Here is a 14870-nt window from a genome sequence, read left to right on the forward strand (position 1 = left end):
CAGTGTACGTGGTCTGTTGTGAATGTGTGGAGATGATGTCTCTGGCCTGACGTTAGATTCCCAGCCTAAATTATTATCCCAGTCCCAGTGACTTAGGTGATGATCAGGTCAAAATTTTAATTTCTCCAATACTCCAAAATAATTTTATGACCAAATACCGGCAAAACAGTCCTATTAGCCTCAGCTATGTTCAGCACTAATTAGCAAATCTTCAGATCAGAATCAGAATCAGAAATACTTTATTAATCCCAGAGGGGAATCTCTTAGCATACTAAAACGCTACACTAAGATGATGAACATGGTAACCATTATCAGAACTGTACCTAACTACAGCCTCACAGACAGCATGGCTTTTGATTGTCTTGTTAACATACAAATTCAGAAGTGTTTTCTTTCAGACGTTACATATTAACAGTTTGAGAGCTTTATAAAAAAGAAAGGAAATATGTCAGAAAAGAAATAGGAAGTACTTAGTAGCAGCTCTAGATTTAAAATAAGTTTAGATATCAGCAATTCATATCGAGTTAATTTGAGGTTTTGTATTTGTTTATCTGGCTATTTTTTACTTGACTGTCCTGGGAATGGAAATGCTCTCATGCACAGGAATTAATGCATTTAATTTTCAGTTTGCTAAAAGAAGAATAAATGAAATGACAGCATGAGAGGCCACTATGGCAGTCTAAGAAAGGAGCATCAACGACAGTAAGACTTCACCAAACATCAAATTATTGGACAAACAGCACTTTGTTCAGCACTTGATCTCAAGGGAGAGCTGTGCAGAAATACCACTAGCACTAAATATGGAGTCAAGAATAAATTAAAAACATGGATCTCAGTGGTTAGTACCTTAATGAAACTGCACATAATATAACACAAATGAACCAAAACAAGGCAAGTAGCCTGTCTTCACAAAATACTATCTTGTGCTCACAATGAGGTAAATCATGACCTTGAAAAATATACTGTATGTGCAGTGGAATATGGACAAAGATTTGAGAAAATAGTGTGCTATTTAAGAAAAATCTAATTATCCTACTCTGTCCTATATAAACAATCTAGTCAAACAAAATTTGATTAAAAAGCTGAAGCCTCAGAATAATGTCTAAACTGTGGAGAGATTACAGCATGGAGGACTGAAGAGAGCAAGCAAGGGGATTTCTCTGGAAGGACGTGTGGGAAAGAGCACTGTAACCTTCAGACCTGGAGTTTATCTGACGGAGGATACTGCAGACCAGCAGGAGCCTCACAGCACTTATTTAGCAGAGGGAAGGAGGGGATTAGCCTGACAGGGGAATGAAAGGCATCCTGCACTGGAGAAAAAACTGGAAAGAGGGACCTCAACATAAAGAAAACCTAACATAAGAGTTCTTTAAGGCAAAGTTATTTTTATGAACTTTTACATCCATCCATGCATGCATGTAAAAATGCATAGCTCATGCTAAGCTGCACAGACAAGAGAATAAGTATAATCAGAGCGAATAGCGCCATTGTTTATAGAGTATGCAATTGTCTTTCGTGTGTGTTTTCCATTTTTTTCTCTCATAATTTATATTCCATGTGTCCATTTTTGTAGTCCACACATGCCAGCTAGATTGCTGGTCATAAAGCTGTTACTCTCTACGCTTACAAGGTTGTAATCCTTCACTACCCAGTTTACAGCTTGTTCCGCCCCACCAAGTGGCATAAAACCCCAAACAAAGAATGCTGCTTGAGTGTGCATGGAGTTATGAACATTCTAATAGTCATAATAAATTTTAGAATTGTTAACAATTGGCTTATTAAGCTCACTTACAGCAACTTTGCTCATATGGGATCTGACTGAGACATTTTTCCACAGTAATTGGTAGAAACTTAGTACATGACAACAACTTACAGTAAGTACAATTTTGAGGTAGTTGTACTTTACTTGAGTGTTTCCATTTTATTATTTTATTTTATATTATTTACTCCTCCACATTTATCTGTATGTAGCTGTTAGATAACTGTCAGATAGATGGACTGTAGCTGGACTGTAACTGTAGCTGGACTTAACTGGGCAAGCTCTGGTGTTGTATACCAAATTTCTGACTTTTCTATTAGGTCATCTGTGTGACAGTTGTGAACATAATTTGATTTTCAAACTATTTTTTAGAAGCAGTAACCTATCAGGTGTTGGGTTACCATCATATATTATAGTTTTCTTTTGTTTTGTTTTTTTACACGTCTCAATTATACATACATATAGACAGAACCACACTTTATGGAGTATATAATTTATTCCAGAATAAATGTCTGACTTTTTGAAAGTGGATTTCTATACAAGATGGATAGATGGATGCTGCTCAGATGGATCTTTCCTGCCCTCTTGTGGCAGTACTACTGACCCTACAGTCCAGGATGTTTCACATGTTTGTCTTGGGGTTTTTTTGTTTTGTTTAGATATGTCACTCAGTGTAAACATCCTAGAGCTTCAATAAAGTGTTGGGAGGAGCATGTAGACAGTATATAATTGATAGTGTCAGACAGTGTGTAAAAATATTTTTCTAACTTTGAAAGTACTTTCAAAGTAGTTTCATCAACTTCTTTTTAACACAGAACCGTGTATACTAGAGCTGGCAAACGTAGCAAAAGGATCAACAATTCCTTCTCTCTGTCTTCATTTCATAACTGAACTGTACCCTATTTCTTCTTCAGAGCTACAAACAAATCATACCAGTTTTGATTAACAATGATCAAATATTGCTGACAACAGCATGTGGAGTTAGTAAAGCTTCAATAATTCCAATCACAGCAGCTCCTCTCATTAAGCAAGACTAGACTACTTTAAATAGTTCATATACAGCAGCCCACATTTACAGAATATAGAGCATCCCAAACATGTTCTCCAGGGCAGATTTGAATTTATGTTTTAGAAGACATTGAAATTCCCGTCAGTATGTGCCGTGCACATTTTGTAGTTGATAATTATATCTGTGGGCTGAAAGTTGTACAAAAAGTGTTCTGTGTTTACAACTTAATTGAAGAGGCTTTCATCTGGATACATTCACATGCTGTGCACAAAAGTGCCACTACTGTGTTGTCTGCCTGCTTGCAAGATGCATAAACTGAGAAGTTCCCATAAAAAAATCCTACTGAAAGCACAAAATTGAATATGGATTATCCAGAGAATGGGCTTTGAAGAATTGCTCCTGAGATCAGGACACATCCTGAGGACGGCCCCTTCTCCAAATGATCTAACACATCACCAAAGTGTAGAAAAGCACAGAGGATCACGGAGCATTCAGTCCTGAAGCAGTTTGAAATATTTAATCAATCCAAAATTAATACTGCAGATGCAACATACATACCTGCTGCTGTATAATGACTGAGGTGAACAAAGAGTGTGGCAGTGGAGAAGGTTGGTAAGGTAGGAGGGGACCTGGTTGTGGAGGGCTTCGTGTGTGATGGCAAAGGAATTTAAATTGAACACGTTGTGGGACAGAGTAAAGGGTCTTGAGGATAGGGGTGAATGGATGTAAGGAAAGCATGGATCAGAGTTTCAGCAGCGGAAAAGGATGGGGATTGGCAAAGGTGAGCTATGTTTTTCAAGTGGAAAAAGACAATTTTAGTATTGAGATTAGCATGTTGTTCGAAGGAGAATTTGCTATCAAAAATTGCTCCGTGTGGGGAGAGTGCAGTTGTCGATGGAGAAGCAGAAGTTGTATGTAGTTTTGGTGAGGGATTTGGGACCAATAATGATTATATCGGATTTACACAGTTTAGTTTAAGAAAGTTTGCTTGCATCCATGATTTAATTTCAGTGAGGCAGTTAGGTTGAGTTGCAGTGACAATGGATTTAGTGGAGATTTAGAGCTGGACATCATCAGTGTGTAGCAGTGGAAGTGGAGACCATGATGATGATGTTTCTAAGGGAGAACATGTAGAGAATGAACAGGAGATGACCAAGCACTGAACTCTGAGGGGACAACTTGGGACAGAGGAGTGGTGGAAGAGGTGCAGTTGTTGATGCTGATGAACTGTTGCTGGTCTGTGAGAAATGACTTCAGCCAGGAGGGGGTAGTACCGGTTATGTTGAGGGAGGATTCAAGCTGGGAGAGAAAATGGTGTAGCTGATGGTGTCGAAGGCAACAGTGAGGTCCAGGAGGATGAGAATGCTGAGATGTCCGGAGTCAGAGGAGAGGAGGAGTTCGTTGGTGACTTTGAAGAGGGCTGTTTCTGTTCTGTTACACACAACTTCAACATGTTCCAGTATTTTTGACAGCAATGGGAGGTTAGAGATGGGTCAGAAATTGCTGAGGATATCAGGGTTGAGTCCAGGTTTTTTGAGGATGGGAAACTGGCAGCCAGTTTGAGTGGTTGGTGGTAATGGGGTCCAGAGCACTAGTAGAATTTTTTATTCCCACCATAAGGCTGGAAAGCTCCATCAGGGAGACTGGGAAGAACTGAGACAGGGGTTGAGTAGTTAAAGGGGGAGAGACAGGTGGAGAGATGGAAAAAATGTATAATAAAAATGTCAATCAAAGAAAGGAGGCTAAACTTAATGTTGTGAACATAATATTCACTGGGAACATGGGTTGGGGGAAAAAATTACATATATTCTTCAGACAATAAGTCGCTATTCTAGTTCTTGGGAACTTCAGGGACTCCGATATTGAAAGATTTCAGAGATCTCAGATATATGGTACTTTATTTACAATATGTATAAGCACAGGGAGAAGATACAATGAGATGAATAGTCAAATATAGGAAACCATTTATTTTATTTGGGTTGGCAAGCATCTCCATATTGATTAAACTGTATTTAATTTTGGTTTACATCAATGAACTTGGATTTACTAAACGGAGATTCGTTTTTAATTGTGCAACAAAGCTCTGCTTAATTTTAAACCTGGATTATTAAATCTAGTTTTGCTAAACTTTAATTAGAACTAATCTTAGATTAAGTAAATCCTTGTTGGTGCAACCCAGCCTAAGACTGATTAGTAGTAATCAAAGTTGGGAGAGCACGAGAGTGATCAATGACTGAACTAACTTAGAATCTGAGTAGGAAATTAATTAAAACAAGGAAAATACAAAGTAACATTAGGCTTAATGATAGGAGAAATATCTATGACGTTTAATTCAATTCAATTCAATTTTATTTATATAGCGCAAATTCATAATATAAGTTATCTCATTGCACTTTTCCTATAGAGCTGGTCTAGACCGTACTCTTTATAATATTATTTACAGAGACCCAACAAATCCCACCATGAGCAAGCATTTGGCGACAGTGGCAAGGAAAAACTTATTTTAAGTGGCAGAAACCTTGGGCAGAACGGTATGCGGCCATCTGCCGCTGCCATGTTGGGTTGAGATAGAGGGAGAGAGAGAGAGAGAGAGAGAGAGAGAGAGAGGCAGAGAAGGGGGGAGGGTGGGGGACTAGGGAAGCACAATGCAAATTCCACCTAGAATTTTTAAACAGCAATAATGTAATGGTAGTGATAATATTAATATTAATAAAGTAATAATAATAATAATAGGAATGATAGTCATAGGAATCTTGGTGCTATCTAGTGAACCAGCCCACGTTTCCACCAGTTTTGAGCTGAACCATTGTAATCAAGGATGTGTCAACAGAGGGTGTTGCACAATGTACAACAGGATTCAACGTCGCCCGCTCTGGCCCCAGGAATATATTTAACTAAGGTTGCTGGTGTCGCTAACTTCACATTTCTCAAAATGGAGCTGCCAATAATCAGAGTCAGTTTCTCAGTGGGTGTGTCAAAAATTAAGAGCGTGTAGGATTACTGTAGGATTAGCGAGAAAGTCGTGAGGAAGAAGGAGAGAGCTTGAGCAGAAGTAATGTACATTTAAATGTATAGCAGATAGTTAGTCATTATAATGAAGAATCAAACAAATTTAACTGTGATGAGCTAGAGCAGCAAAAATACGCTACTAGTAAAACACAAACACCGGTGACCGGAAATGAGACAATACGCTTACCGCAGCACGTTTTTCATTAGTAACTTTTCTTCTTTATTTTTTTTTCTTTTACTGGCGGAAATGTCTTCTTTTCCTTTCGGCTGTTCCCTTTCAGGGGTCGCCACAGCGAATCATGTGCCTCCATCTAACCCTGTCCTCTGCATCCTCTTCACTCACACCAATTAACTTCATGTCCTCTCTCACTACATCCATAAATCTCCTCTTTGGTCTTCCTCTAGACCTCCTGACTGGCAGCTCCAACCTCAGCATCCTTCTACCAATATATTCACAGTCTCTCCTCTGAACATGTCCAAACCACCTCAATCTGGCCTCTCTGACTTTATCTCCGAAACATCTAACATGAGCTGTCCCTCTGATGTGCTCATTCCTGATCCTGTCCATCCTCTTCACTCCCATCTTAAGCTCTGCTACCTCCAGTTCTGCCTCTTGTCTTTTCTTCAGCGCCACTGTCTCTAAGCTGTACAACATTGCTGGTCTCACCACGGTCTTGAACACCTTTCCTTTCATTCTTGCTGATACTCTTTTATCACACAACACACCTGACACTTTTCTCCACCCGTTCCAACCTGCTTGCACTCGCCTCTTCACCTCTTTTCCACAGTCTCCATTGCTCTGAACCGTTGACCCTAAGTACTTAAAGTCCTGCACCTTCTTCACCTCTGCTCCCTGTAACCTCACCGTTCCACCTGGGTCCCTCTCATTGACACACATGTATTCTGTCTTACTGCGGCTAAGCTTCATTCCTCTGTTTTCCAGAGCAGACCTCCATCTCTCTAGATTTTCCTCCACCTGCTCCCTGCTCTCACTACAAATCACAATGTCATCCGCAAACATCCTAGTCCATGGAGATTCCTGTCTAACCTCATCTGTCAGCCTGTCCATCACCAGAACAAACAAGAAGGGGCTCATCCTTGATGCAGACCCACCTCCACCTTGAACTCCTCTGTCACACCTACAGCACACCTCACCATGGTCTTACAGCTCTCATACATGTCTCTAACATACTTCTCTGCCACTCCAGACTTCCTCATACAATACCACAGCTCCTCTCTCTGCACCCTGTCATACGCTTTCTCTAAATCTACGAAGACACAATGCAACTCCTTCTCTGTACTTCTCCATCAGCATCCTCAAAGCAAATACTGCATCTGTTGTACTCTTTCTAGGCATGAAACCATATTGCTGCTCACAAATGCTCACCTCTGCCCTTAGCCTAGCTTCCACTACTCTATGCCACAACTTCATTGTATGGCTCATCAGCTTTATTCCTCTGTAGTTGCCACAGCTCTGCACATCTCCCTTGTTCTTAAAAATTGGCACCAGTACACTTCTCCTCCATTCCTTGGGCATCCTCTCACTCTCCAAGATCTTGTTAAACTAACTAGTCAGAAACTCTACTGCCACCTCTCCTAGACACTTCCATACCTCCACAGGTATGTCACATCAGGACCAACTGCCTTTCCACTCTTCATCCTCTTCAACGTCCTCCTCACTTCACTCTTGCTAATCTTTGCTACTTCCTGCTCCACGCCAGTCACCTCTTCTACTCTTCGTTCCCTTTCATTTTCCTCATTCATCAACTCTTCAAAGTACTCCTTCCATCTTCCCATCACACTCCTGGCACCTGTCAATACATTTCCATCCTTATCTTTAATCACCCTAACCTGCTGCACATCCTTCCCATCTTTATCTCTTTGTCTGGCCAACCTGTACAAATCCACCTCTCCCTCTTTAGTGTCCAACCTAGCATACAAGTCCTCATATGCTCTTTGTTTGGCCTTTGCCACCTCTACCTTCACCTTACGCTGCATCTCCCTGTACTCCTGTCTACTCTCTTCAGTCCTCTCAGTGTCCCACTTCTTCTTAGCTAACCTCTTTCTCTGTATACACTCCTGCACTTCCTCATTCCACCACCAAGTCTCCTTGTCCGCTTTCCTCTTTCCAGATGACACACCGAGTACCCTCCTACCTGTCTCCCTGATCACATTAGCTGTAGTGGTCCAGTCATCTGGGAGCACTTCCTGACCACCCAGAGTCTGTCTCAGCTCCTCCCTGAAAACTACACGACATTCTTCGTTTTTCAACTTCCACCACTTCGTCCTCTGCTCTGTCTTTGTCCTCTTCATCTTCCTCACCATTTCACACACTACCATCCTGTGTTGTCTGGCTACACTCTCCCCTACAACTACTTTACAGTCCCATGGTAGAACAACTTGAACCCTGCTCCTAAGCTTCTAGCCTTGCTACCTTTCCACCTGGTCTCCTGGACACACAGTATGTCCACCTTCCTTCTCTGCATCATGTCAATCAACTCTCTAGCCTTCCCTGTCATAGTCCCAACATTCAAAGTCCCTACTGTCAGTCCTACATTTTTAGCTTTCCTCTTCTCTCTCTGCCTACGAACACACCTTCCTTCTCCTCCTCCTTGTCTTTGACCAACAGTAGTCCAATTTCCACCCGTACCCTGCAGGTCAACAGCACTGGTGGCGGTCGTTGTCAACCCGGGCCCCGACCGATCCGGTATGGAAGTCATTGTCACGATTCGCATTTTTAATTTGACATGTGTTTTACGTCTGATGCCCTTCCTGACACAACCCTCTGCATTTATCCAGACTTGGGACTGGCACAAGAAGACACTGGCTTGTGTCCCCTTGCGGTTGCATTTACTGCCGGAAATGTGCTTCCATAAAATGTACATATGGGCAGGTGAGAAATGTTTTAAGACAATTGAAAAAAATTAAAACCAGTCATCTAACTTAAATTATCACAAAATTGAAACTGAAAATGTTAAAACAGGAGAAAACATATAGTATGAAAGCAACCAATTACAAATCCAATACTCGCATTGGCCTTTTTTCACAGCAGCAACTTGTCACAGTAGAAAAAGCATAGGTGTTACTTATAACATTAACAATGGCTCTGTTCTGTTCCAGTGTCCCAGTAAGCCATAGTAGTGTGACAGTGAGCCAGCATGCACAATCCCAGAACCCTGAAACTGAAGCAGCTAAATGAAATTCAACCATCATTCATTTTATCATTTATTTCTTAATGTCACTTTTAAAAATGCCTTCTGTGAAAAAGGCTTATTGCAAGAGGTCTTTAAAATGGGGTTTTGAGATATGCATAGCACTAATTTCCAACATCAAGTGTCCTCTTTTCCTATAGCCCACTCCTAATTTAAAGATAATATTATAATAATATGTATGTTGTTCTTGGTAACACCGGATGGTAGCAATGTGTTTCATGAGATAACAAACTTGTTCCAGAGAAGGCTCTGTGAGAAGGTTCCAGAGAAGCCCATGTAAAGCAAGGATAATTTATATTTCAGAGCTATTGACTTGAAGTTTGCACATGGATCAAATGGACTATGACAATTGTGACAGTTTGTTCTTGCCACTGTTAGATCTTTAAAAATTCTCTAGAATTTCCTTTGAGAATCATGAAAATATTTGTAAACCCTATTAGATATTTATCAACAACTCACATGATCGGAAGGCCGGCGGTTTGATCTTTCTCCAGCCTACATGTCGAAGTGTCCTCGGTGTGTGAGTCTGTGTGAATGATTAGTTTATTTCAACTGATGAGCAGTTGGCATGTGAATGTGATATGCAGTTAAAGGGCTTTGAGTAGTCAGAAAGACTAGAAAGGCGCTATATAAGTACAGTCCATTTACATTTCCCTGACTTTATATTTCAAAATGACAACAACGATGATGATAATGATAATTATTATCAGTATTACATACTTTTACATAGGGATCTCCTCCAGACATGCTGTAATAGTCTGCTTTGATTAATATTTTGTCTGATATTTTTTGTGGCATTTTTGCCTTTATGTCATAGTTGACAGTCTAGAAATAGACACAAAGGTAGAGAGAGGGGGGTATGACATACAGTGAAGGTCTGCGGCTAAATTTCAACTGTGGAAATTGCAGCTATATGGTATGCACCATAATTATAAGGCTACTGTGGTGGTGCCACAGTTGACAAAAAAAGTTCAATAAATTTAACAAATTCTTATTCTTACTAGTTTCACTCTCATTGACAAATCCAGAATATATGAATATGCAAATATTTTTTATTTTAAAAGTTGTCTCCTACTTCACTGAAAAGTAGTCTGCAGTTATTTCTGTTATTTTTTATTAGCTGTAGAAATCGCTTAATCATTTCATTTTTATGTCATTAGTTGGTTGTCAAGATATTTCCGACGTTTTTGAAATCATAATGTCTCTCCACCGCGGTTTCCCCTGCACGAGCAGCTGTCAGCCAATGGGATTTGATAAGTGGCGAAATCTCTGCGATTCGGGGAAACTCCTCCGCCACTCAATAAATTAAACAGGACTACGTAAATTCCACTTCCTGGTTTTACTTTCAAAATAAAACCATAATTTACCAATGTCTCACGACCTTTAAACACATTAGATAGCCAAGTGAAAATGACAAAAGAATCTGTATTCTGCAGTAAAATAATAAATAAATAGTACAAAGACAATCCTCTTAAACTTAATAAATGTAAAGAATGGATTTACTTTTGGCCACAATTAGGCTAAAGAGTCAAATAATTGTCTAGGAGAGGACTAAGAAGATATTTAACACACCTATGTGTATTAGTGTATGAACGTACGTTCAGCATTTGAGGTTTCTTTTGGATATATTGTACTGTGAGCAGTGTCCCTATTTAATTTTTCAAAAAGGTGTCAAGGAAGTTGTATAAAGTGGACGCCCCTGATTAGACATTGTGGAGGAGGTCTATGATGGAAAATCCCAACCACATTCAACCATTTGAGATGAATGAAAAGTAGAAAAAGTGGACAGAAAACCAATCACAATGTCACTCACAACTAAAACCATTGTATTAAGAATACTGAAAAACCATAAGTTGTGACAGTAAAATGTCTCCCCACTGACAACATTTATGTTGTTCGTTTTGTATGAAAAGCAATACATTTAAGAAATAAAAAACGTGAAGTTTCAGTGTTGCTTATATTTTTAAGATAATAAAACTATTTCCGGTTCTGTCAACCTTTGCTGTCTGAGCTAGTTGACACAGCTCAGGTCCTGCTGCAATCTTGAACGGTGGTGACTGATGAGTGCAGTGTTGTGGAGTCGGCTGGCTCTTTCTTTAACGTATATTTTACCAGTTTTATTCAGTGTTTTACGGAACATTTTCTCCGGTGAAGCGTTACACGTTTGTCGAAGATGTCTGTGGCCGGGCTGAAGAAACAGTTCCACAAAGCCAGTCAGGTATGGATACGCCTGTTATTGCTCGTTCATAACAACAATTGTTAGGATGTGGACCATGTTTGCAGCTAACAGTAAACGGAATCGGGCTTCAGGTGATTAGAAAATCTTAACAAGCCAACTTTATATTCTTACATTTAACGGTGGTGTATTATGGCATCAATTCAGACAGTTTTTAGATATTTTAAGCTATCTGTGAAACGTTACTTTTTCATCCAGATAAGTTCGTTTTGTACGGAGACACCGTCACACCAAACTCCGTTGAAAAATACGAAAATGAAGTGTATTCTCGAATGTAGGCAAACATACATTCGTTGTTTGACTTAATTTAAGAGTCTATACGAAACAGTGAAATCCCATGGATATTTCGGCATTGTTATTGACGTATAAGTTATTCATCTCGCAACACACCACTTGACCTAACGTTAGTTGTTGTTCCCAATCTACTATCAGTGGGAGAAACTGGTAATGTCATAATGTCAAGAAAAGCTAGCAATAAGAAGAGTGAAAATACTTATTGAAATATTTGTTTATTGAATATAAAACATCGCCTAATATTTTTTACCTAGCTACGTTATAAAACTCAACATCTAACATTTTCTGTCGCAGTTTGACGTAACGTTATCTCTAGGAGAGATAACCGATTCTGAATCTCTACATTTGAGACCTTGGAGGAAACCGCACGTTAACCGAGTTTTACTATATTATTACAGCAGCTATTAAGATTCTATTTAGCTAGCTAGTGCATAGCTAATTATGTTCTGTCCAGATGTCCCGATAAATGTCTTACTATTCAAGGATCTGTTTTGTTTCTTGAGGAATCCACACACAAGAATCAAAAGTACCTGTCTTCTGTAGACTGAAAAATCAACTTGTCAGTTCTCTCTGGTGAACAAACTATTTAATGGTGACACTGTTTATAAATGACCCCAAAAGCGATTTTCCTTATCAGCCGACATATACAATATATCTGAAATATCTGCAATAAGCTAATATTGGCCGATTAATCGGTCTAGTCCGAGTTTGGTGTACTCTCATCACTCTCATTAGTGTTGTTTTCGTCTCGCAGCACGCAGTTGTTTTCATTGAAAAAGCTCTGATAAACCCACTGTACACTGCCTGCTCAGCACCAAAAAGCAGACGGACAAAGGTAGAGACTAGCTGGTGAACACTGTGGAGCATTTAGCAGCCAAAGAGACATTTTCTTCTGGAGTTGGTTGAAACCAAAACAGAGCTAAAGGAAGAGTGAATATTGGATTTACATTCAATTCTGCTGTTGCCCTGTATCTGCACTATGTGTAAATAAGCAACTGTTTGCTAACAAGTTTGACATACCAACTTAAATCTCAAGTGGCCAAAGAAAATGTTATTCAGGTATAAAAATGTGGGTACGGTTGGGTTTGGATTTCACCTTTTGGACCCATACAGAACTCTAGGACATAGCCCACTAGAGCAGCTACCTATGTAAATCACCTCATCCACTTGCAACAAATGCTTCCCTCAAATTTATGTTAGCCTACATCAATTGGTGCATAAAAGTCAGACTATAGGGGCTGCAGGGCGGCGTAGTGAACAAGGACCTGGATTCCACAATGAGCACACGCTACCTACTGAAGTGTCATTGAGTTATACTCAGAATCCCTGTTCAATTTGTTAAGACTAATAATAATAATTGTAGTAGCTGTTGTCAAGGAACATGGGAGCAGTTGGAGGCCCGCAAACATAGATCTGGACTCTGCAGCTCTAGAGGCAGAAACACCTGCTGAAAACAACAGAAGGAGAGAGGAGCGAGACGAGAAAGCACAAAACTACGGGAGAGAGAAGATGTTGAGTTAGCAACATGCATTAATGGGATAAGAATGCATACAGAGGGAGAAGAGACAGGTGCATCATGTGAATTCTCCCAGCAGTCTAGGCCTATAGCAGCATAACTAAGGGATGGTTCAATTCAATTCAATTTTATGTATATAGCACCAATTCATAACAGAAGTTATCTCATTGCACTTTTCCTATAGAGCAGGTCTAGACCGTACTCTTTATAATATTATTTACAGAGACCCAACAAATCCCATCATGAGCAAGCATTTGGCGACAGTGGCAAGAAAAAACTTCCTTTAAGAGGCAGAAACCTTGGACAGAACCAGACTCAATGGTGGGCGGCCATCCGCCGCTGCCGTGTTAGGTTTTGAGAGAGAAAGAGAGGTTTGGAGAGAGAGAGAGAGAGAGAGATAGAGGTTAGAGAGAGAGAGACATGCAGTAATGGGATAAAAATGCATACAAATGAGAGGGAGAGAAGGAGAGAGGAAAGAGGTGCAGTTTAGGCCTATAGCAGCATAACTAAGGGATGGTTCAGGACTCACCCAAGCCAGCCCTAACTATAAGCTTTATCAAAGAGGAAAGTCTTAAGCTTACTCTTAAATGTGGAGATGGTGTCTGCCTCCCAAACCCACATTGGGATGTGATTCCACAGGAGAGGAGCTTGATAACTGAAGGCTCTGGCTCCCATTCTACTTTTGGAGACTCTAGGAAACACAAGTAACCCTGCATCCTGGGAGCGCAGTGTTCTAGTCAGGTAATATGGTATTATGAGATCTTTAAGATATGATGGCGCCTGACCATTAATAGCTTTGTAGATGAGGAGAAGGATTTTAAATTTTGTTCTGGATTTTACAGGGAGCCAATGCAGAGAAGCTAATATTGGAGAGATATGATCTCTTTTCCTAGTTCTTGTCAGTACATGTGCTGCAGCATTCTGGATCAACTGGAGAGTCTTAAGGGATTTATTCGGGCAGCCTGATAATAAGGTATTGCATAACCCAGCCTAGAAGTAACAAATGCATGGACTAGTTTTTCAGCATCATTTTGAGACAGGATGTGCCTCATTTTTGCAATGTTACATAGGTGAAAGAAGGCAGTCCTTGAAGTTTGTTTTATGTGGGAGTTAAAGGACAAATCCTGATCAAAGATAACTCCGAGGTTCCTTACGGTGCTGCTGGAGGCCAGGGCAGTGCCATCTAGAGTAACTATATCTTTAGATAATATGTCTCAGAAGTGTTGGTGGGGACAAGTACAATAACTTCAGTTTTGTCAGAGTTTAACATCAGAAAATTGCAGGTCATCCAGGTATTTATGTCCTTAAGGCATGCTTGAAGTTTAGCTAATTGGTTAGTTTCATCTGGCTTGATCGATAGAGTGTCATCCGCATAACAATGAAAGTTTACGGAGTGTTTCCTAATAATATTGCCTAGAGGAAGCATATATAAGGTGGATAGAATTGGAGGATTCATCGTTAACATGTCCAAACTGATCTGATAGATAGGATTTAAACCAGCTTAGTGTGGCTACTTTAGTTGCTTTGACCCCTTGTGGGGGCAGGAAGTGAGAAGAGTTTTACTAGAGTGTTTTATTCCTATTCAAGCTACAATGCAGAGTGTTACTGCACGGTATTATTATTGAAGTAAAGAGTATTTTCTCTGTTGTCCATTAGTTTAATGTCTTGCTGTTGTATATGAATGTGACATTTTCAAAGGCCTTGTTGTGTAAACGAACTCCAAGCTAGCATAATTTATTTTAAGTAGCTCTGGTGAGCCTTTCTATGTGAGAACATAGCATTATTTTCCTCAGAGCTGATTTTAGTTAAATATTAAGTTATGCACTTTCAATTTC

The 14870-nt window shown here is 39.9% G+C and overlaps 1 protein-coding gene across 3 annotated transcripts in view; it reads left to right on the forward strand.

Moving 5' to 3' along the window:
• The first annotated feature begins 10986 nt into the window (after nt 1-10986).
• sh3gl3a (SH3-domain GRB2-like 3a) overlaps nt 10987-14870 on the forward strand; it is an 87070-nt gene continuing 83186 nt past the window's right edge. For all 3 annotated transcript variants that reach the window (XM_044188872.1, XM_044188880.1, XM_044188863.1), the window contains exon 1: nt 10987-11207. Coding sequence is in view for 1 of the 3 variants with exons in the window: in XM_044188863.1 (XP_044044798.1) it covers nt 11163-11207 (45 nt within the window). In the remaining 2 variants the exon portion in view is untranslated. The remainder of the gene's footprint in view (nt 11208-14870) is intronic.

The sequence above is a fragment of the Siniperca chuatsi genome, linkage group LG1, assembly GCF_020085105.1.
Source record: "Siniperca chuatsi isolate FFG_IHB_CAS linkage group LG1, ASM2008510v1, whole genome shotgun sequence".
Lineage (NCBI taxonomy): Eukaryota > Metazoa > Chordata > Actinopteri > Centrarchiformes > Sinipercidae > Siniperca > Siniperca chuatsi.